The sequence below is a fragment of the Maniola hyperantus genome, chromosome 10 (genome assembly GCF_902806685.2).
Source record: "Maniola hyperantus chromosome 10, iAphHyp1.2, whole genome shotgun sequence".
Classification (NCBI taxonomy): domain Eukaryota; kingdom Metazoa; phylum Arthropoda; class Insecta; order Lepidoptera; family Nymphalidae; genus Maniola; species Maniola hyperantus.
In genome coordinates, this window is record NC_048545.1 from 6,639,285 (window position 1) to 6,664,961 (window position 25,677).

General features: G+C 33.4%; 1 protein-coding gene across 9 annotated transcripts in view; it reads left to right on the plus strand.

The window, feature by feature from the left end:
- LOC117985758 (broad-complex core protein isoforms 1/2/3/4/5-like) overlaps positions 1 to 25,677 on the plus strand; it is a 93,361-nt gene that overhangs the window by 54,100 nt on the left and 13,584 nt on the right. The window contains exons 1-6 of one of the 9 annotated variants that reach the window (XM_069501586.1): positions 1,153 to 1,169; positions 2,274 to 2,377; positions 7,547 to 8,989; positions 14,945 to 15,096; positions 17,340 to 17,477; positions 17,568 to 17,669. In XM_069501586.1, the coding sequence (XP_069357687.1) occupies positions 8,806 to 8,989; positions 14,945 to 15,096; positions 17,340 to 17,477; positions 17,568 to 17,669 (576 nt within the window). In that variant the 5' untranslated portion in view covers positions 1,153 to 1,169; positions 2,274 to 2,377; positions 7,547 to 8,805. The other 8 variants (XM_069501587.1, XM_069501585.1, XM_069501590.1 and 5 more) reach the window with 8 other exon arrangements.

A 25,677-nucleotide genomic window follows, 5' to 3' on the forward strand; every position in this document is an offset into this window, starting at 1 on the left:
AAAATGTCTAATTTCAGATTCAATGAAACGTAACATAATATCAGACACAATATAATTTTTTACATGACTGCACCCAACGTTTAATTACAGCGCGTTGTAAAAGAAGAAAAAAAAACCGGCCAAGTGCGAGTCAGACTCGCGCACCGACGGTTCCGTACTACAGTCATACTTTTTCGACATTTCGCACGATAAATCAAAAACTATTATGCATAAAAATAAATAAAAATCTGTTTTAGAATGTACAGGTAAAGTCCTTTCATAATATGATACCCTACTTGGTATAGTAATCTTACTTTGAAAGTTGAAAATACTGATTATTTGTTCATGACCACATCATAATTTCTTGTGATGTAACCACTAATTCGCGGTTTTCGGATTTTCCCCCTTATGTGTGCTATAAGACCTACCTACCGGCCAAATTTCATGATTCCAGGTCAACGGAAAGTACAATACTTATTTTTCTTCTTCTTGACAGACAGACAGACAACGAAGTGATCCTATAAGGGTTCCTTTTTCCTTCTGAGGTACGGAACCCTAAAAAAGAATGACTATCGATTAATAAGCGTACGGGTTTTGGCTTCGGTCCAAATTGAACCTAAAAATTGTAGTAGGCATGAAATACAAATTTGGTTCAAAAACAATATTACTTTTGCGAAGAAGAAACCAACTAGTATTCTCTCCATATGATTACCTATGACATTAATCTAATAGTAATATTCTTAGATTTATATACAAGAAAATGTCGAACGGATACGTCAGAGGAGTCAGAATAATGGGATTTAAAATTTTTGAATAGAATAGAATAGAATGTTTTTTTATTCATGTAAACTTTTTAAAAGTGCTTATGAATAGTCAGGTTTAATTTACCATTAATATATTTATACTGTACTTTTAATATATTACACGAATGCCCTAGGTAGAAGAAAAGTTAACGTATCATAAAACAATATTAACGCTTTACATTGGACAGTTAGAAATAACATCTAAATTAAGGGCTCCGGAGAAACACCTAGATACCCAATTGCAGTGCAATAAAGTCTAGCATATATACCTATAATTTCGGTATAAGGTACCTACCTACGTATTTAGTACATATTTTAATTAATTCATTTTTTTATTTGTTTCAGATTATCGCCAACTAATACTTCAAGAGTATAACTGCAGAACCCGTTGGTTAAATTATTTTTACCATTTTATAAACTTAAAGATTTAAATCATATTATTCTAATATTATTCATCAAGTTGTGAAATCAATAATCAAACCCAGATAACTTGTTACTAACCTATGCGTCCCTGAAGAAAGTGTGACACACGTGTAACTTTATAATAGGCACACCTGTATCTAGGTTTACACCTACTTCAGTGATACTACCACACAGAGCTCACACTAAAATACAAAACACTATACTAATAGGTAGGTATATTATCCAATGAAACACTTCAGCCTTTATGCATGCCTGGTATCCGATGTAACATAGAAATCATTGTGACACACTTGTCCCCTCACGTTCAACAGGAACACCTACCAACTTATCATGACAGACGCTTAAAGTTACGTTACGGTTACCGTTAAAATTTGAACAACTTAATAACAAAATAGGTGGTAGCACAAGTCACGGTTTACTAACTTTGAACCAAACTTTTACCTTTAACCATAATCATGAAGATATGAAATACTGACTTGTGCAAGCCCTTTTTTTTATTGACGGTCAAATTGTAAAGATAACCGTAACATAATTTTGACCAACTATCATACAACAGGATCTTAAAAGGAGTTTATCCGTAGCGCGCTCCAATCAAATGTAGTTTGGCTCTCATTTGAACACTAATCAATCAAACTCAATAAAATTTTGTCGTCACGTTCTAGAAATTAATATCCGTGTTATGGTTTCCCAGATTTCTGTAAAAATGTGTTTTGAATGAAAAATCTGACAAACCACAGACACAAGTTGTTCCTAGAACCTGTCTACAAAATGTTTTAGACTTTGATTAGTTAATATTGAAATGAGAACCACACTACAATATATTTATGTTTGTATGGAAGATGCTGAGGAGCACGCAAGGGAAACTTCTCTTAAGCTTGTAACAACATTTTATTTGTTTATTGTATCATTATGAGCACTGTTCTTACAGGGAGCCCTAATGGTACAGTGTACTCTAAACTATCTTATACCCACTATACAATTATTACAAACATAACATTGTATAATATACTATATCTAATATTATAACCTAATTCATGATACTTCAATAAGTACTTGGAACATTCGCAGGATAATTAGCCGACATACCAAAATTAATAAGCCCGCAGTCAACATAAATCGACGTTGATTGTTGGTAAACGTTGAAGAGGAACGGATGAATTTAACCACAAAGGGTGAGTGGATTTATTCAAGCATAATATGTTTTAGACTCTGCGAATTCTTGACATAATTTTCTGGAATTTATCGTTCAATATTTGTAAATTCAGATATTTCAAATTTTTTTATGCATTAATTATTCAATATTTTAAAAGCTGTAAGCTATTAAAAGTTTGCAAATCAAAATATTTACTTAGTCGTTTCATTTTAGCTTAAAAAATGTGAAATATGGAAGAGTTTATCGACTGTAGTAGGTCTATTTTGTTACTAGTTGGCCTTCTTAATTATCAGTAAAATTGTTTAGGGTTCTACCGTAAGACAAAGAATCCTTATAGTTTCGCTCAAGTAGGTACCACCCGGATGTATGTATATGTGTCATTTTAAAAATAAACCATCCTTAAGTACTGCAAAATTAAGCAAAGTTATAAAAATCTGTTACTTACCTGTTACAGAAACATACCTACTTACTTTGAAAAAATTTAAATTTTGAAAAAACATTCAGGGTGCCGATGCCGCCTGAACATGAAAATAAGTGAGAGCCGAAAAAACTTTGGTTTACCCCCTCGAGTTATACACCTTAGTTATACTTTAAAATCACAAGGTTTTTAGACAGTTTTTGGAAATAATGACCGTCAATGTTTTTAGCAACTAGCATACGGAACACTACCTTATGCTTGTTCTGGCACGCACTTGACCAGTTATTTAACCATAATATACGGAGGTGCAACTTGCGAGCAGGCTTTTAACCTTTTGAAGTTGTTTTTGTAAAAAGCACTTACCTTTAAAAATAGACAGATTCTACTTTCCTTGGGTAACTTGGAGTATTTTTTCTGAAGCTTATATAGACCGATATTTTATATATTTATTTATATATTTTATATATAGAAGATATTTTAATAATTCATAAAGCTTATAACCGGTAGAATTCAATACTAATCAAAAACTTTCAATACCAATAAAATAATAGTTCTTCAAGTGCGTGTTAGAAGTTAGAACACGCATAAGACAAGGTTCCGTAGTAGGTAATTCTTATACAAAACTGTTTTATATCGGAATTCAAAATGAAGAACAAGGCTGTTCCAATTTACAATATCTTGGTCAATTTAAAAGCTAGTTAGTCTCTTAATAGTCGTGATATTTTTGCTAATAGTTTCATAATACGTGCTATTTGCGAATATTGTAGAATTTTATAGATTTTTCTAAAAAATCGGAACTCTACCAAATAGCGCTTTAAGCTCACAGCACGATTATCCGTATCGGATTTCTTATAGCACTGTGAGCGCTCAAGCGTCATTCGGATCAAAAAAGTTAGATTTTTGGTCTTTACATTATTAAAGGGCGCAATTGACTGTTTGTTTTTAATTATTTATCAAACAAGTTACCCACTAGATAAAATGAGTTCAAGTGAGGGTAGTATAGAATTTGATTCCACACCTCCTAATTTGCGAGCGGAGGCCGAATTAGCAAAATATATATTGTTTAAATAATTTTCTTGTTTCATTTTTTAGAAAAGCACAATACATGCCTTGACCGGGAGTGCCTTTCTGGCCACGTGTTATAGACGTCCTCGCCAAGGCTCGGCCGTCTTTACTCACACTCGACCAGAAAACGCTTACTTCCCGGTCTTGTGCAGTAATGTACTATTACAATATTATAGGTATAGTACCTACTTTAGGAGTTAGGCTGGGAAATTCAACTTATGTAAAAAAGCTCCGTTAAGGGCTTATTATTTCGTAAACGATAGTTTTTTAGGAAAACTGTTTAAAAATCTCAAAATGATATTTAACTACCTTTTTATTTCTGTATTTTCGTTAGATAAAATTAAAGTACACTTTTTTTTAATTTTACTTCGTTCCCTTCAGGTTACAATTTTGATAAGTCACATCCTAGGAGGCTATTCATCAATATTCGGCGTCCCTTTGACTTTTTATCGTGTCGTAGAGATACAAATTTAAAATAGAAATATAATCTTTAAAGCTCTACGTCAACCACTGCAAAAGGCCACTAACCATTTATAATATCAGTGTATAAATAAACAGTACATTCATGTTACCGCTTGTAACTCGTATATTTTGAATAATCGCCCAAACGCTGCAGGATATTTGGACAATGTCCATTAAGCTGAAAGATCCACCTGCATAATATCTTCACATATCCTATTAGCAACGATTTGCTTGGTGGCAACCATTGAAAACGCGAATGCAGCTTTTATCATAGACGACTTCGGTAAGGTCATACCATTTGAAATAATATAAATCCCAATAACAATATCATTAAAGTTTACTATTCATTTATTCAACTTCTAAAATATACAAGTGTCTACACCTATTACAATAGTTTTTAGTTACCCACTGACTAAATTGCAATATTGTTATTATTATGTTTTGCGCGACAAGCTTTTAAAATTCTACTCTGCAATTTTCAATAGTACCTACTCAAAAAGATTTACTACAATATCGAACTTTTACACAGTACAATAATTTTATTTTTATTAGGTACAATCTTTGTCACCGTTTTGATCTGCATAATAATGCAAACTACCCGCAAGCAAGTATTTACTAAGTAATTAACGTAGTAGTAAAAAATATTGCTAAATGGTTAATTACCATTAAGCAACTTTTTTTACATTATATAATTTTTCTTTTTTTTTTGTTCCATTTATTTTTATCTAGTAAGTAAATAGGTCATTAAATTCGCTTAATCGTTACTTAATTATTTTATTTTTCATTTTTATACCAAATCCGTAATTGTAATTTTTTATTTAGGAATAAATAATAAATCTATATTTTATTTATTTTTATTTATTTACGGAATTGTATTTAATGTACTATTTACGAAGGTACCTTAATCTCAACATAAAATTGTAGAGCAGAAAAATTTTAACAAGTTAAAATAACAGTTTTCAAATATTGGTTCCGTTTCCTTCCTCTTTTAAAACGTATCTACATAACGGATATTGCTAGAACTTTCTGTGCTATTTATTGTTCCAAATAAAAACTAACTTATGTAGCTCCTAATTTTTTTTATGTATTAGGCTGAGTAGTACAGACAGTAGAGTAGTTACTTTCATTACCAAGGTAATAAATGCGACCTTAGTAACATAATAATAAATAATCAAGGGGCATGGCAAAACTAAAGTACGGGGCATATTTCTATGCCTTATGCTTATGCTGTTACTTATTACATAATATTTTTACTTAAGTATTAATAAATACTTTATGATTACTAGATACTATCATAATTTAACAAATAACTTTTGGAAAATATACTTTTTTTTTGTAAATTCATAATCAAACGGAACGTTAAAAATGCATGGTACCCCTTTACCTCCTTACGAGTTAAAACTATACCACAGTGGGTCGACCTTCCCCGTTCCGATTTTTGTGGATACTCATCGCATAAAAAATGTGAAGTAATAGATATATGCTAATTGTAATGATAAATTCTAAATCTAATTTTAAAGGTCCCTATACACTATGGCTGATAAATGTTGATAAAGTAGCTACTTCTATTTTGGACCATAAATAACCTTCGGAGGTATTCCACATGTTACTAATAAGGATGTACTGTTAGACTACGTTTTTCTCCGAAGAGATAATAAAACTGTAGTCTCGTTAAAACAAGCCCCGTTACTGCATTCACGAGTAGGTATCTGTAACTTAAAGTTCAAGCGAAATCCTATACATACTTTGCTGTACATATACTTACCTATTTATGTATGTACTTAATTAATTTTTCGGAAACATATTATCTAAATATTTGGATGACCTAATGTTTTGATATCTAAGTTCATTTAAATAGATGTAATAGAGTTCCCCAAGATTTTTTCAAAGGAAACTGACCAGTTTTGGGAGCAGTCTTGGGCACAGTCTTGTTACAAAAAAAATTGGAAAAATCGTTAATTTTATGATAAACCAAAATCACAAAAAATAATTTGAATTTACAGTTGCTAAATATAAAAAACATTAACGGTAGGTAATGTCTGTGTTTTTGTCGAGATTTTCACTGTAATTTGCATAGTGGGATGGTGTACAGCAAGATTTGGTATTATTTTATATTGAATTTTCTTATGTACCTACTTAAAGGAAACCAATCTAAACAGTTCACTAGTCGTCGAATTATTATTACTTCATTGATAACATTTGCAAAAATATTGTTCAAATAACACGTCATTATGTAACACAACCTAACCATGGATTTGTGCCCATATATTTTGATTATGCAATTGTCACTCAAACTGACACTAAAGCAATCCAACGGAGATATAGGTATATTATTTAAGTATCTATACCTATCTCTTCAGTAATCTTTTATTAAATCTCTTGAAGACGTTAAATAATTTAAACCCAGATTAACTTCTTTGCAATAGAAAGTATCACATTGAATGAAACACCTCATTTATTTTGTTATTCACAGCAAAGCAGCTATTGTGAGATGCTAATTGAAGTGTTCAGTAAAATTTTAAATGTCATTTAACTTTTAATAGCAATTAAAGCGCAACGCATAATTTTATAGTAGGTTAACAGGACAACCGTCGTCGTCCGCGTCGTGAAAGCCCTTTTAGTTGCCGGCAGCCCTTGGGTTAACTGTTTATTACTTACTTGCTGTTCGTACCAGGCGCGCATACCATCTTAAGCGGTAAGCGTTCGTGTAAAACAACTTTTATTCGCGCACCTTCCAATTAAAATTTAATCCAAGCAGTCTTTTAAACAGTTTCTTCTTGTAAAGTATAAAGTTTTTTTAATTAATTCGTCTGCGTCTATTCAGTTTTTTATGTAGATGTTTCAATTAGTATTATTCTATTTCGTGCAATTTAAAATCTTTTAAATTTTTTACCAGGCATAATTCTTTAAATTGCAATACAGTTTATGAACTAAAAAGTTTGTACTTTAAATTTTATTTAATAGTGTTAACAATTATGTACTTATTTTAACATCTGCGGTAATCTCATTCAGGAAGAGTTAAATAACGGTCTAAGATTTAGGTAGATTGCAAATTAATTCTAATTAATAACTGTGACAAGCCATTTGAACTTCTGAAAATAGGCGATAGCGTTAGGCCATCTAGTGCTAGGCGCATGCAATTGATCAAGGCTACACAACAAGGCACAAAGGTTCTGCTTTGGATCTGCTAAACCGTTTCATTTAATTCCTGACTAGTAATTATTTATTTTTCTTTTCTTTCAGGTTCCTTACGTTATCTGCAGTCTGCAAGGCGAAATAACTATTCTCACACAATTACAATATACCTACCTATGCACTAAAACACACGTACCTAATAGAATGACCACGCGAAGATTTTAATAAAATGTGACATATTTTTAGTCGCAAATTCTTTTCTCTAACATTCGATAGAGGACCACTCCGGCAAAATATTAAATTTTAACTAAATAAAAAATCATTTTTACATAGTTTAGCTCAAATAATTTCCTAAACATGATTTGCCATTGTATAGTTAGCACCTACCTACAAGTACGGTGTGCAGGGCATCCCCACCCCGATTGTCATCTGGATCTGTCGCGTACTATGGGTACCTAATAGTTACTTGAAGTTATTTTATTTGATAATGAATGTAACTTAATCTGCGATATTAAAAAAACAAGTCATGAATTATTAGATCACAATATTAGCGAGACACTTGACAGTGCGGTGAATTTCATGAACCCAGTTTTACTCTAAAGTTTTAAGTATAAATATCCAAACACTGGACACTGCGGTAATCTGCCAATTGCCTACTATAAGAAGAGAAGTTACATGACAAGGGCCGAGAAAAAAAGTAAATAAAAAATTTGGCGAACTGGCTCTACTTTCGTTTTTTCTTGGCATTGACTTAAATTGGCCTCCTTCTCTCCTCATTTAGGATTATTCTGACGTTTTGTTTTAGATTAGGTAAAAATTTTAAATTACCATCTACTGCATATAAAAAGGTAATAATTAGTAGAGAAGATGTATTGCTTCTTTTTGTGTCATATTTTATTAAAATACAGGACATACACACTTAACACTTTTAAGCTCTAGTTTTCTAGGATACTGATGCCGTCACATAGCGGCATAGCATGATGTCACTGTAACGTTGCATACTTATTAAAAAAAGAGGCGTGGTTTCACACAGTTATTTACACCTTATTGTCATTCTCAAAACGCTCTCTCTAGCGCCAGAGTGAAGTAGAATGAGGGAACTCTCGGTTTGATCCTGAATCAACGTTACGTCAATTATTAGGCTATGTTGACGTAAAATCATAGAAAAATAGCGCTACATTAGGGCTATCTGCGTCGAATATACTAAACACATGACACCTGCCAGTGACGTCGAAGCCTTGACGTTTTGTTAGAAGTATCTTAACTGTCATAAACTGTGTTAGCGCGGAATCACCGAACGATGTGCCAGCAATCGGCATCGCTATCCTAGAAAACCAGAGATTAACACTTTACAGTTGGTTTATGCCATGCGAATTGATACTAATCTTGTAATAACTCCATTGGAGCCTTCACTTGGAGTTCTGAAGATGCATAGAAAAGGGAAGTGGAACGTTCTACTTGCCCTCCATCTCTACATTGAGACCACCCTCTACATCCTGTACATGTATTGCTACTGCGAATGCCACTTAATATCTTTTCTGATGATTTATGGTAAGTAATTCTATTATTTTATTGCGTTTTTGCCTCTTTCAGTTTCTCATAATTAAGTATTTATTCTACCTTGTATTAAAAAACAAATCTCTTGAAATCCTAACTTTCAGTTGGGATTTCAAGAGAGTTGTTTTAAACAGCTATTGTGGCACTCAGCAGCCTATAATTGCAGATAAGTGATAACACTTTTGGTTGTCTGTTCAAAATAAGAATCCGTGTCGTTGTTGCCTCGGCGAGTTGGTACCACGTGCATTGACATCCTGATGAACACAAGTCGGTGTTATTTCCCGTCCCGCATAATTTACATAGAGATAGATCAGCGTCCCGCGGGCCGTGCACCCGTTGAATTTCTATTGTTTAGATTGGAAAACTAAGCGCACCAGTGGTCGACTTTCCCGCTCACGTCATTATTAGATTGCAGGTGTCACAAGAAAGCTACACTGAATACAGATTGTGTCAAATTTGGAATTTGCACTGTATTGTATTATAGCACTGTAATAGCTTATCGTAGCCTGGTGGATTGGAGTCCTCGTTTTTTGTCTCGTTTTACTTACAGGACATTTTGTCTTCTCGCGTCGGTTTTGAGGATCATGGCTTCCTCGTTACAATGTTGCGCCATTTCTCACTGTTAGAGGCCGTACGAAAGGTATTACTTATTGCAGAAGCGTGCGTCGACCGCTTCTCTTTTCTGGTCGGACCAATGCAACATTTATGGGCTTCGTCCGCGTAGCCCCTTTCCTCCAAACTTAGCAGTGACCATGCGGTTCTCTATGTTACTCGCGTTTTTCCTAGCAATGTGACCAAATTAGTCGAGCATCCGCCGCAGCCGCATTTTTATTTTCAGTCTATTTAAAATCGAGAAGTTTGTCTTATGTTCCGTCCAAGAAATATTGAGCTCTATCAATGCATCAATCCTTTTGCAGTCGGCCACTCACCTAAACAAAAGTACATAGATGTATTTGCTGTGTAATTTTCTATGCATTCAGAATATTATGTTAGTCGACACATAGGTAAGTAGGTAGATAGTGTTAATCTATTACTGGAGCGCACTCAGATTCGATGTACACGGAGCCAGATTAAGCTCAAAGGGGATTTAATTATTAATTTAAATCACTTTCCCCATTACGGGGACAATCGAAACGTGCGATGGGGTTGAGAACGAATCGATTTCCTAATAGCGTTGTGTGGCCACCCGCCCCGCAGAGATTGACTCATTTGCACTGCATTACATTACCGAGTGACACGAAGAGCCACTCTCATCACGCCGTAATGAACACATTGCATACATTACTGTCTTATAAATTGTTGAATCTGATTGATGGACTGCAACAAACCAACTTTTATAATATGTTAATGTTAACTTTGAGATGAATTCGAAAATACATATTCAGTACAGTAAGTTAGTAAAGCTTATTCATTAGCTCACCTACCTCTGTAGGGCGATTGTCTAAAACCTGCATCAATCATTATTACAATCTCAATTGTTCTGATTGGCTGAATTTGTGCGATTCTTGTTGCAACAATGCATTGTAGCAAATAGTGAGCGAGCATTAACCAATCAGAGATGATTGCGATCGTGACATTGTAGCTGTTATTCTCCCGCAATCGCGCAGCTGGTATGCTGATTATAAACTGATAATTTAATTATCTAAAATCAAATTACTTGTAGGTACACTTTTTTATTGCAAATTATAAAATTAGTAATTTATTATAATGATGTAATGGTGATGACAATAATACGTTAACTTAAAAAACTAAATAATCTCTATGTCTGTCTGCTAACTGTTCACGGCCTAACAGTTTAACCGATTTTGATGGGTACAGGGTTAGCTTACATCCCGAGGACGGACAAATCACAGGTTCCCCATTTTTAAAAGACCGAAATCCACAAGGAGAAGTCGCGGGCATCATCTAGTAGCTAATATATTTACTAGGTATTTTTATTACAAAACAAGAAGCACAGTTCACTATCTAATGCTGCTTCATTAATTGATTCATGTGTACAAATTCATTTTGAAATCGATCCACCAATCTGCCGCCGAGCTCGGGTGTCAAGATAGGTAGCTACTTAGTACCTATTTCAAACCTGTGCATACTGCAGACGGACGTTAACGACAGGTTATCATGTGATAAATAACCTTACCCTACACCATATACCTACCTACCTAGTACCTACCTATAGCTTCCTTCAGTTCCTATCAGTAACTGTTCGCTTCCTATCGCTTCTAGGCAAATATTTATTGTGTATAGGTTATGGGTACGTTTTAATAAGCTTTCTGGAAGCTTAGAGCGGACATAAGTTGGTGCCTATTATTGGAGAGATAGGTGTATCTGTACCTGCATTTATCTCTCTCAAGTTCAAAATAAAACACAAATTAAAATCACTGGTGCTTAAAATGAACTTAGGCGACCCAATAGGGGCAGCGGGGCAGATTGATACAAAAAAAAATTAAAACATTAATTCACTGCTTAAAAATCATTCAATGTATTTTTTGTTTTGATCTACACATAGCAAATTTTATAAAATATATTATAATTAAATACAAATAAAAAGCTGGTTAAATAAGGAGATAAAAAAGTTATAATTTTTTTAGTAAAAATGGGATTTGTAGCATTTTGCCGTGTTATTGTGCACCCGACTTAACTGTATCATTGTATCCCAAACGACATTTTCAACAAAAGCATAGGTTAAGACTGAAACCATGAAAATTAATTTTAAAAATGTAATCAAAAACATTTGGGATCCATTAATCAACATTTCGTATAATGTAAAAATCTTACAAAGATTGCATAGGAGATCGCTAATAGTAGCTTATTCAATATGGGGGTAATGTAATGTCTTACGTCACGGGCGCCGAGATAAATCCCAACGTAATGGGGGATTTTAGAGTAACTCCCAAGCGTAGCGAGGGTGTTGCTTCTAGACTCCAGAGTGAAGCGTGGGGTTTAGGGGCGCCCAAGACTAAGGAAGTATTACCCCCAAATTCAATAGTCTACTTTACTTTCACATCTCGTAAGTATGCCTTAATCGGTATCTGTCTTTAGAAGTTTCTGGGAGCAAATCATTTATTACACTTTGAGCATTAAGAGTTTCCAGAGAATAGAATAGAATAGAATAGATTTTTATTCAAATAAACTTTTACAAGTGCTTTTGAATCGTCAACTAGTTTTTACCACTGGTTCGGAATGCCGTTCCTACCGAGAAGAACCAGCAAGAAACTCGGCGGTTGCTCTTTTCGAGAGAGAGTTAAATTAAGTAGGTACCTACTGCTGCTTCTTCGTCACTCAACATTTTTATTTCAAATAAAAAGAAAAAATAAACTATTCAACAAAAACTTGCTGGATGTTTCTGAGGTATCACGGTTTGTGCAATACATGTAAAGACTATTTTAGCGTTGTCACGATTCAAATATCACTAATCCTAAACCAAAAATCTTTGGTGTATTAATGTGCCCCTTGTATCTATCTGCCCCACTTCCCCCTAGGTACTTGAACCAGTACTTAATGCTCTATTGGGGCAAAAAGCTAATAGATAGGTAGTTAGGTAGGCGATTTATTTTCAAGTTCAATAACCTAAACCTGATTAGGTAGGTACCTACGAGGTTGATAGTCTCGTATCTAGGCGTGGAATTTCAATTTAAACAGTCTTTAGATGATTCGAAATCGCCATAAGAAAGTTTCTATAAAATTATTCATCCCAGTTAAGTCATCTGTTTTTTTATTCTGATAGACCTAGATCAGAAGTTAGCCCTTGACTGCAATCTCATCATCACATCTTCACGATGGAAGCGCGCTAACTTGGAAGGGGTATGGGCGTATAGCAGTTTCCATAACCCTCTTCGGATTCTTTTTATCTCCACATCTCCACAGCATCGTACCGGAACGGTAAATCGCTTGGCGGCACGGCATTACGGGTTAACATTACTAAAAGGCTATTGAGAAATGAGCCCCATGTTCTCCCCTTTAACACAGAATATGCTTACATAGTAGGTACATACCTACCTATAATACCTAGTTTAGAATTTAGTTCCCTACTTTTATAACTTAAAAGTTTATAATTATTATTAACTAGCTGATGCCCGCGACTTCGTACCTACGCGTGGATTTAGGTTTTAAAAAATCCCGTGGGTAGGTACTCTTTCATTTTCCGTGATAAAAAGTAGCCTATCTCACTCTCTAAGTCTTAAATTATACCCATGCAAAAAATCACGTCAATCCGTTGCTCCGTTGGGACGTGATTGAAGGACAAACCAACAAACCAATAAATCAACATATTTTATAATAAGGGTACCTACTGATTAGGTAGGTAGGTACCTACTTAAAATATCTATGAATTAGAAATTCAACAAAGTACCTACCTACGGCTACGTTCAATTCAAAAGTTAACTCTATTGACTACTGCGTACTGACTACTGAAGTGACTAGTCTCTATGTACGAAATAATAACAGCACTCAGTTAGTCAGTACTACATAGAAGGTCATTGTCCTATGACGAAACAACTATTTCGCATTGCAAAGTTATAGCGCCATCTATCAACAGCCTTGAAAACTAAGATGCAGCTGATAAAATAAAACCGCATTCTTACAGAGGGCGCCATCCAAAGATAGGAGGATGTGCAAATTTGATAACAAAAATGTCAAGGCCAACGTTATTAATCTAAAGATTTCGTTCTTATTATATTTATATTGATGTTTTAATGTTAAATATCTTGCATGAGCAAATATATAATGCAAAAACACTTACTTTTTATACAATTTATCTAAGAAGTCACTGTTTTCCGCGACCTAACCTCATTTCATTTTGCAATGCTAATTGATATTATAGCCTAAATAATAATTAAATTGTCAAATTAAATCATTTTCTTGAGTTTTGTAACAATAAAATACACTTATTGATACCAAATTATTTTATTTTAAGTCGGATAAGAAAAATAACCTTGCAAAATTTGAATTTAGCGCGTCATTTAGAAACGTATGAAGTTCGCGTTGCGAATACTGGCCGATTATGATGTGAAAGATATTCCGAAGGCCGTGAGGTGCCGTGAGTGAACACGGAAATCGAGATGTGTGTGTGGTCAAAAAGACAGTGCAAGGTAGGGGTCGGGTGGCGTTTGTGATGGCAAAAATTTTGCAAATGGTGAGTTAGGAAATATTGACTTTGTGTGTACTGTGCGCTCCAGTTGTTTTGGTTTTGTGATGGTGAATATTGTGCGTTATAGAAAATTTCATTGTTGATTGATAATTTTGAGATTCTGCGATACGGGATCGGCAAATGGCGCTACGAATAGTCAAAGTTGACACAACTACGCGTTTAGAAATCCCGTTCGTCCTTCGGCTGCAAATTTCCAGGCACGCGGGGTGATTTGTGACAACGGCAGTGGTGCATTATCAAATTCCTGAAAGCACGCGTTTGGAAGCAACTGGCACATCCAGCTTGGCGATTATAACGGTGTCAGCATGTTGCGATTTTTTTGGCCAGCGGTACTACTTTTCTAAACTCGTTTTATAGACGACTAGAGGTTTTCGCATCCCGTAGGGTCGGTGGCCCCGCGGTCTGCTTTCTGGAGTTAAATTACATAATGTAATGGGTCTCAGTTGGAGCATGCAACAAGTAGATGTGTCGGCAGTCGGTCTAACTGTCAATGTGCAGTACAGTAAGCTTGTGCCCGCGGCCCCTGTTAATTCGAGCCGCTGATGTCACTTATCTCTCCGCTCTACTATCTAGGCCCTATGGCCGCCAATTTTTTGCACATAATGGCTTTAATATAGATTTGATAACCACCGCACGTGTATAATTAATTACTCGTCTTAGACGCCGAGTATGAAAGCAGGTATCATTTGTGTTTTAGATTCAGTGTCTGCAGTTCAATGAATTTGCTTTATTGCGAATTTTTGCTTGCGATAATTATAAGAATAGGAAGACTGTTTATAATGACATTTGGTTACTGTTTTCAGCACGGTCACTGACACTAGCACCAACAATGGACCAGCAATTTTGTTTGCGCTGGAACAACCATCCAACCAACCTGACAGATGTGCTTGCAAGTCTATTACAAAGAGAAGCCCTCTGCGATGTCACACTTGCATGTGATGGAGAGACAGTCAAGGTATTATCCCACAATTTATATGCATTAAGTACATGTTATACTAAGTAAAAATACCTCATAGATAAAATAGCTAGTCATTTTCCCAAGTAAATTTCATTAGCAACAATAATTTTAAAATACCTTACTAATCTAAGTATAAAATAATATTTATAGTATACATAATGCAAATTTTGGACAAGAAAATGCTGTTGAACTTTTCAATAAATATGTAGTACAATTCGATTTTAGATGTTAAAAAATTTGATATGAATTAAGATTAGTGACTACCTACCACATTTATGTTATGTAAATTTAAAAATCTGTTGATTGTCAGTGCAACTGTTTATTATTATGTCACAACAACATGCATACAATAGTAAACAATCAAGAGTTATTCAGTGTCATACAGTTATTCATACTGATGTATTTGTTGAAGCTTTTTTTATAATAACAAAATCAATGAATCACATCTTATCTCTACTTTAATCATTGACTTATATATAACTTCGTATGGACAGGGCAATTGAACAAACAAAATGGCATTGACTCAGTGGTGCTTTAGCACCAATGCAACCTCAGTGACGTCTGGATTTCAAATGGATTGTTCATTAGTATCTAAGAGGTGGCGCTGATTTATTTGGTTCCAAAACTGAAAAATTTTGTTCGCTTGACCATATCTTGTCATTTATATCGATGATTTTAATGAAAATATTAATGGATTTTATGTGACATCACTTGCAAAAATTAAATCTGTTTAGTCAACAAAAAAAAATATTCTTCACTTATCAATTGTATAGATGTAGGTAATAGGAGATATCAAGAAGAACAACAATATAAATATGTTAGTCCAACTTGCAAAATATAATTTATGAAACATAATATTATAATATTAATGTTTTATATGTGTGTCAAATATTTCCACTTGATGATCCACTAAGCCAAGGCTGTCCACATTGCAGATTTATATTTTTACAAAGTATTTCCAAGGTTATACCTAAATTATATCTTGCTATCTATATTATCATAAAAGGGGAAACAGTCCGATAGCAAGCAGCTCAAACCATAGCGTCTAGAAACCTAGAAATCATTTTGAGAAAATATTCAAAATAAAGGATCTTCAAAAATATAAGTCCACGCAGACAAAGTCTCTGTAAAAACCTAGTGTGGTATAAAAGTATGTATTTGATAATATAATAAACATAACATACAAAAAAATAACTTAATTATTAATCATTAAGTTTTTGCAATACCTTTTATTGTACTTTGTATCTAGCAGGTGTTTATAGTTAAATCTCAAATAACCAACACAAGTATAATCTTCAAACGAGTATTTTGACCTTAGGAAGTAGGATGTATTCAATTGAAAATTTGGGGATCCAGAAATCTCTCATGCTAATTGGTTTTATTTATTGCAAAATAGGCTTGCGCTTGACGACAATCAAGCTTAATAAAAAGCAATGATGAGGTCTAGGTTGGAGCGTGCTCTCTTAAAAGATGCCTATTCATTCTTGCCTTGAAGGCATTTTGTTTATATGTGGCAGGAAATATGAGCACCAGAAGGGCAATCCCTATACCTACCTTAGCAGTTCATACCAGAATTTAATCAATAATAAGTGCAATTATAATAAATTCTACAATAAAATATATTGCTATCATTAGTAAAGTTGTACATCTATTAATGTATAGTTTCTAAACCTAAAAAAATATCTATGAAAGTTTATGCTAATAAAATGCAATTTACTTTGTAGGTCGACTCTGAATAGTTTAGGTAGGAGTCTGCAGAGGAGCTGCAAGTTTTTAACTTTCTAAATTTTATGACACCTGTTTGGCAGGTTTTAGGGTTTAGAAAACAGTATTTGATGTGTTACTATGTGTGAATGACCTCACATTCATTCTACTGATTTGTATTTAGAATATAGCTAACATTATGTTGTACCTATGAACTATTTGCAATATTATATTTATTTTAACATAAGCATCTTATTCCATAGTATGCATAATTCCATTGTAATATTTATAACTTAAACACTTCAAAGTACCTAGTTACATAATGAAACTACTCAAACCTAGACCATAAAAATATAACTACATCCTTAAAAACATTAGTTTTAAAACCGTACTTTAATAAGAATAGTCTTAACAGTTACAACTAGACATAATGATTTTAACAGAAAAGACCTTCGGAGCGTTTGAATAGCATTTCTTTTGTTTGATTTAATTATCGGTTGGTTTCATGTTATTATAGTTACATGTTTTTATTTTAGGCACACCAGACAATACTGTCAGCATGTTCTCCATATTTTGAAAGTATATTCTTACAAAATTCACATCCTCATCCGATAATATTCCTAAAAGATGTGCGGTTATCAGAGATGAAATCACTATTAGATTTCATGTATAAGGCAAGTAACTTTATATTATACAAAATATGTAATATGCAGATACTATTAACTAATTACTTTAATAAAAACTATGTTCTGATTTTCTTTTAGGGTGAGGTGAATGTTGGCCAAAATATGCTACCGATGTTCCTAAAGACTGCTGAAAGTTTACAAGTTAGAGGTTTGACAGAAAACAACACATTGAATCCTAAGGTAAGAAGTTGTGTATACCTATTAGTTTTTCATACGTCATTTACTTTCTACGCAATATAAATCAAGATTTTTAAAACAAGAAAACAATACAACAATCTCAAAAATTGCATAAATATGCCTGCATTTAACTTCAACATGCATGCCATAATTCAAAGTAGACCTAGGTTTTTTTTCAATTATTTGGGCTGTTTTACATACAAAAAAATATAGTTATACTTAATTATATTCTTTGTGATTGCTCATCTAGCAAAATTATAATAAAACGGCGAATCCTTCCAAATTGGTTTGAAATATTAGCCTATTATTTGTTGTTCTAATATGTATAGTATACTGCATAGACATAACTGCTAATACATTGGCGCCGATTCTCTTGTCTTTTACTAAACTAAATTTAGAGTATCTGCTTCTTTTTCTTTTTAATATTGCTAAAAAAGGATGGCACATGAATTTTACATTTAAAGACTCTAAATTTTAGTGCACACTAGCTTATGCTCGCGACTTCGTCCGCGCGGACTACTCAAATTTCAAACCCCTATTTCACCTCCTTAGGGGTTGAATTTTCAAAAATCCTTTCTTAGCGGATGCCTACGTCATAATAGCTATCTGCATGCCAAATTTCAGCCCGATCCATCCAGTAGTTTGAGGTGTGCGTTGATAGATCAGTCAGTCAGTCACCTTTTCCTTTTATATATTTAGACTATAAATTTAAACAATAGGCTCGCGACTGGCAACTAAAGTCACGATGTTTAACAGGTCTAAAAGGTCTAAATTAAATTAAAAACTGTCAAACTGTGTCTGTCCTTATCATATTACATTAGTAAGAAGAGGATGCAATTATACTCTAAAGCACCAGTATCTGTCTAAGAAGGGACCAATGGCAGAATACGAGAGGGGCGGAGAGGGCGCTCCGCCTCGGGCCTTGGGTCTAGAGGGGCCTCCAAATCTTGAAAGTCTTGAAGTCCTCATTATTCAAATTCCAAATTCAACCGAAATGTTGTAGTAAGTAAGTAAGACTCAATTGGTAGTTGGAGGCCCCTTAGGTTTGTTTATGATAAATTTGCGCTCTCGCTTATTCTCACGAATAAGTTAATATTTTTTGTACGCGTTTTTAAATCTAGATAGAATTTTTTTCTTTTGCAATTTCTTTCAATTTCATTACTTGAGTAGGTAAGCTTTGTTTCTGTAAAATTCAAGTAAAAATTTCGTTCTGGATATTATATTGTGTCTGGTTGCTATTTTCTGTCGCCAGCATTCAAAAATGCATCATCAAGGGCCTCATTCAGTGATGCCACCCCAGGCTTCTGATTGTCTTAGTCCGTCAGTGGAAGGGACTTGATATAAGTATATTGTGTACTAATGTTCATAATAAGTAAACGCTGTCTTACATCCAGATAAATCATCTTGTTTCTTAACTTTTGCATCGTTGCTATCTCGTTCGAAGATAGATTATACCTAATTTTGTGTCTTGTTACGAAAATAACTTCTAAAATCGTCTGTTGAAAAAATGAACCTAACATTCCTGCGTAGGTATCAAATAAATCGTAATACAATGAATTGCAACGAATTGAACTGTTTAAAATAAAGCACACAAGCACAATATTTTGGTGCGCACAAAACAAATAGTCTAATCTGAACACGAGGCGTACGACGGCGACGGCGCATTGTACAAAAACAGATTTCAAACTAAATGTGTATTTAATCTTTAGTCTATATAATATGACCTGCACAAACCTTTACGTTGCAAATTCAGATTGGACTACTGAATTTGCGCGTATATCTACTTCAAATATAAAATTCAAATATAAAATAACTAATAGAGCTCAGTACCTAAGTGTGATAAAACTATTTAATTTAGCCTCCTTTTAATAAAATATATAGAAAACCTTGTACTGTTTAAGAATGATGAACGTAGATGTATGCAGCTCGTTCATCACTTATAGGCATTTAATATCTTAATATCAAGTATAATAGTACAGTCAAATAAATAATGCTTACAAAATCATTCTAAAATCTTGTATTTTAGCAACTTATAAATCAAGCTGCTAGGTAGGTATGCACAGTTCAAGGACCGATGACTTTGGTTTTATAGAATCACTAGGATTTTTGCCTTTCTAATAATCTACATTATTAATTTATGAAAGACCTTACGGTACATCGCAATCGAGGCTCATCAAAATCGCAATTTCAAGTTTTTAAAGAATAAATCTTGCACGAATAAATCTAATTTGGTAGTCTAACTCAACACGGTTTTAAATGGCAGGCTCGGAAAAAATTAAACTAAATCATTTACGATAAATTTAAATAATATTTTATATTATTTTTTGGATGCTTAGTGAATCCTACCTAGCTCCTTTTTTGGAACTTCTACATTAAAAAAGGTCATGATAATATTGTGTTTTAATAATAAAGTGTTTTATAGTGGTTGATGTTGATTGTACCTTCCAATGTGCGGAATAGAGCATGCCAGACAGACAAGACTGCCACATTGCGTAGAGAACAGTACGTAGGTACGGTGCGCTGGCCTTGAAAATTTCGTGAGCGCGCAATGACCCTTTATAAACGAAGTTATTGGCAAATGATACTATTTGTAGTTACCTACTGTCAACCAAGGATTTTTTTGGCGTTACATAGATTAGATACTTACTTATGTATTTATGCAAACCTAATATTATGTTAAAGTTTTCCTTTAATATTCATCGTTTTTAGGGTTCCGTACCTCAAAAGGAAAAAAGAACCCTTATAGGATCACTTCGTTTTCTGTCTGTCTGTCTGTCAAGAAATCTATAAGGTACTTCCCGTTGACCTAGAATCATGAAATTTGGCAGATAGGTAGGTCTTATAGCACACGTAAGAGGTAAAATCTGAAAACGTGAATTTGTGGTTACATCACAATAAAAAAAGAACTTGGCCGGTTTTTTTAGTTGAATTGGGACGTAAATTTATATTTACATTTACGTACGTAGCTAATATAAATAAGAACCTACCTAGTTACTGCTAGTATTAGTAAGATAAAATAAAATTATAGTAATTATAGTTAGCGTAGCTATTGGATTATGAAGGTTTTTTATTATAATAAAGGATAACTTTTACGTGTAGTACGCACTAGATAGGTCGATATGGCATTCGGGAACACCCCGCACATACTCCGATTGCCATCAAATAAACAAATAAAATAAACAAACTTCCGGCAACTCTCTGATGTTCCAAGACATCTCACGATTTTTTTTTAGTTTTTCTAACTCATAGGTTTTGCGGAATAGATGGGGCTAAACGATAAGAACACCAACAATAACATTGTTTGAATTAAGTAGTTAGGTATGTTTTCTGTTTTTTTTCTAATGTAAAAAATATGATAAGATGGAAGAAGAAGGAGGGAAAATCCCCCTGTTTACTAAATAAAATGTACTATTTGTATATTAAAAAATATTTAATCTATAATAATTATTCTATCCCTTTAATTAGAAGCTTTAAAAAAATTGTTAAAGGGATAGTTAATAAATAAAATGTATGCTGATTGTAAACAATCTATATCTATCTACTTCATTAAAAAGATATCTTAATTGATTTATTCAATAAAGCGTAAAACTGGATCTTAGATCTTGAAATTTTTACAGTTAGTAACTTTCTAGTCGTTAATAGGAACTCGTCCATAAGGATTTTTATTTTAACTGTAGAAAATGTTACTTCAAATGGGTAAGTTGAAAAAAGTTGTATGAATAGAATTTATAAAAAGAAAAAAATCGTCCTATTCCAAAATGCCGGTTGCTTTACCTATATACTATGCCACTCAAACAATAATATACTTAGTTTTTCCCTAATTCTTAGGTATTTTGGTAACTTTCATTATAATAAAACAACTAAACACAATTTAAAAATTTATTTTGTAAGCCGTATAATATTGTCAGCTATGTATCTAAGTGCAGGTGCACTTATTTTAACTCATCATTTTTCTGCGTTCTTTCATTCAAAAAGTATCTGAAGAAAATTTTGATTATGCAAGTGAATGTAATTAAAAATTTAATGTTTAAAAGCGTTTGTTTCATAATAACTATGATTAATTATTATTCATCGCATTGCTTCATCTACTGAGTTACATCTTTAATTTACATTATTTTAGTATTGAATCGCGATAGAAGATAATATATACTTACAATAATATAACTGTTACTGCACGATTTCTGTACCACCCTCCGATTAATTTTTTTTATCGGAGGTTTACCTATTTATCGATATTTTTTTACTTTGTCTACGCACGTCACGTTCAATACAAATTTTCTTTGGCCAGTTTTGTCTTTTTTATACGACTACGACAAAGCCAAAAGAAAGAATTATGATTTTGGCAGTCAGTAATCTGTATGTATGTATGTATCTATGTGTGGTCCACTGTAGCTGTGCTCTATGAAAGAGGTGTCAATAATTGATTCGTTGTTATGGTCCAGGCTACATTTTATGCGAACAAAATCGATCTAAACGTGGGGGGGGGGTCTTTAAATATATTTTTGCTATGGAGTGGGATGTCAAATGAAATAGGAATAAATACTATATTTCAGCGTTTATTAAGACGATCGCAACTTTATCTTGTTCCTTCTGAGTAGTTTTCAGTTAAGACAATAATCCGTCCGAAGTGCATACATACTTCATATCGCCTAGTGGCCTAGCTACCTAGGCTGATGCTTACCGCTCAACCTCATTGCTACCTAGCCAACGAATACTATTTAATTTAATTTAAACATCTTTATTACTTAATACTATGACTATGTATGTTAGTTGCATATATCATAATAATATGTCTTATGTCCGCAATCCGCTTACGCAAAACTCACGTGCATCTTTACTACGGACTCGTTTTAAACTCAATACCGGTTTCCCGAGACTGCCCGAGAGCAACTGTCGCATTGCTCCGGAAAGCTATAATCGCTAAATTTTGCACTTTCGTACCGTAGATATTTTAATTAGATAGTCAAGTCTCGAGCGCGCGCCGCCGTATTTTAAATATACTAAGTGATAGCCGCGAGAACATCTGCGTAGAATTCTACAAGCTGTTGGAAAAGAAAAGGGGATTATTTAAAAAAAAAATTTAGGCGCTTATATTATTATTTAAAAGTTCCTATTTGATTATTTATTTCCACCAATTTGAATTTGGTAAAATAATGATTTGCGTAAATGAGTGCAGCGCTTTTTACCCGACTACGGCAAAGCTAAAAGGAAGGGTTATTATTTTAGCAGTATATGTAGGTATGTATGTTTGTATCCACATTTTGTATCAGATTATGTGTGTCCCACCGTAGCGCCTAAACTACTGGGCTGATTTTGATGAATGAGGTGTCAATTGATTAGTTGTTATGGTCCAGGTGACAGGCTACATTTTATACGACCAAATTGACCTGAATAACGGATGTTACATAAAAAAAAGTGGCGGTTTCCATAATTTTTTTTGTTATTATATTGAGTGGGATGTCAAATGAAAGAGGAGAAAACTCTGAGTTCATACATATAAATATACTACAGCATTAAAATATACCAAGCGACAGAAATACAATTTTACTATAAAATATTTCAGCGTTTATTAAGACGATCGTAGTCTGGTTTTAGTTTGAACTTTATCTTGTCCTCTGAAGGATTGGGTATAGTCTCAGAATTTTCTGCCATCCAGTTTCAGCTTGGGTTGTCTATTCGAAATAATGATTTTATAAGTAGGTTTGAATCAGGTAGATACCTAATCAGACTCATTTCTTGAGTGCCGTTTTATGAAATAGGTATAAGATGGTGTTAAACTATTTAAGACCAAGGTTATTAAATTATTAATAGGATACCTACTAAGTAGGTAATAAGCTTTTAAAAAGAACGTTAAAACGTCTATCATTATTCTTTTTGCTAGAGGTTCTTAAGTTTTTATTTGTAAATCTGCGAGGAACGGTATCTGAAGGTTTTTGCGCAACGCCAGAAGCGGCGTGCGTAAAAAAACGTTAAGGATGAGAGAATATTGGAAAGATCTACGTACCGTTTAATTACCAAGCCTAGAATAACTACATATACCTATTGAATTTAGATTTTAATTAGACACTTTTTGTTTACACATTTCATTCCTTATGATTTAAAAATTAACAGGTAAACATTCTCAAATATTATTTGCTAGAATAGTGCAAATGTACAAGCCGTCAAGTAATAAGCATAAAAAAGCTATCATACAATATAACTTTTATTAAGAGAAGTTGATTCTTAGTACATACGCTTCAAAGTAGTTTAGATCTCATTTGAATACTAACCAAACAAATTCAACGAAATTTTGTGGATACGTTCAAGGAACTATCTAATATCTGTGTCTGGTGTGTCAGATTTTTGTTAAAATATTTAGTTTCTAAGTTACATGGACTTCAGGATTTATATACAAATCCATGTAACTTTAAAACTACATGTTTTTTACGGAAATCTGACAATCCGCCCATTTGTGGCTGGCTCATTTTTTGCGCAGCGGATCAGCCTGGCTGTCCAGCGTGGAAATGCAGCCAGTATTCTTGGCACCATTCCACGTAGGCATGATTTGTATAGTAATTAGCTAAAAAAAGCTAGCTTTAAGTTAAATCGTAATATTTTCAATATAAAAAACACGCATATTGCATGCAAAATTTTACAGAGTTTGATTTTTAATTAATATTCGAATGAAACAAACTGTATGGAGATCGCTGGAAAACGCGCTAGGGAAAACTTCTCTTAATAAAAAAATGAATTATGGATGCCGAAACTTATAAATAAAATGTTGCTTGAAATTGCTAGTAACAAAAAAAAATAAAAACCGACTTCGTTACACAAACACTAAAAATTGAAAAATAATTTAATTTATTACCGAATATATTATGTAAACAAGAGTTAATATAGTTAATAGAGTTAATATAGTTCCATTATAATACTTTTTGGTGCCGGTGCCAATTAGCTTTAGCTGCGCGAATCGTCTAGACTTCGTATTTTTATGGGACTCCACAATGGCACCTCATTGGCACCGACCCCAAAAAATATTATTATGGAACTATATTAACTCTTGTATACATAATATATTCGGTAATAAATTAAATTATTTTTCAATTTTTAGTGTTTGTGTAACGAAGTCGGTTTTTATTTTTTTTGTAAAAAAAAATTATTTCACAAATTTTTAGTGGCTCCATGGAATTATGCTATGACTGGTTAAAAATCTACTGTTTACTAAGCTATTACACTGATCGCGAGCAATTTACTCTTATCCGTTGAGGAGTTCCAGTATCTATCTTCGAAGATGTTCATCAGATCTTCACCAAATTGAAATGGGACCAACTTTGAAGTATACCCTTTCAAACAAAAAAAGAATTTTCAAAATCGGTCCAGGCGTTTTCGAGTAATCGGGGAACATACATAAAAAATAAAAAAAATAAAAACTAAAAAAAAGATTCTGACGAATTGAGAACCTCCTCCTTTTTTGAAGTCGGTTAAAAAAAGAACAATTATTTGTGTTAAATTATTAACAATTTCGTAAGTGTAAGTTCTATGTCAACCTGTAAATACGCTCAATAAACATAAGTGTAGTATCTCATTAACTGTACAACCATTGCAGCGGGCTGAAGAGTGTACGTTAGAATCCGTCCATTATATTATTACCGCGGATAACCTGTCGTGTATAACGACATGCGTTTACGGTACTATAGACTAGAGTATAGACGGTGAGAGAGTGAGCCAAACAGACGATGTTTAGTATAATTCCGATATCGCAGCACTCCTCATAAGTTCATACCATAACAATCTGATTCGAGGAGTAGGTACTTAATGACACTAATGGCCTCAGGACATGATGGAAACAATATTTTTAGGGTTCTGTACCTCAAAAGGAAAAACGGAACACTTATAGGATCACTTTGTTGTCTGTCTGTCTGTCTGTCTTCTAATTGACATTTGGGGGAAAATCTGAAAACCGTGAATTTAGTTAAGACCAAAAAATAATAATTTGTGGTCATAAACTAATAAATAGTATTTTCAATTTTCG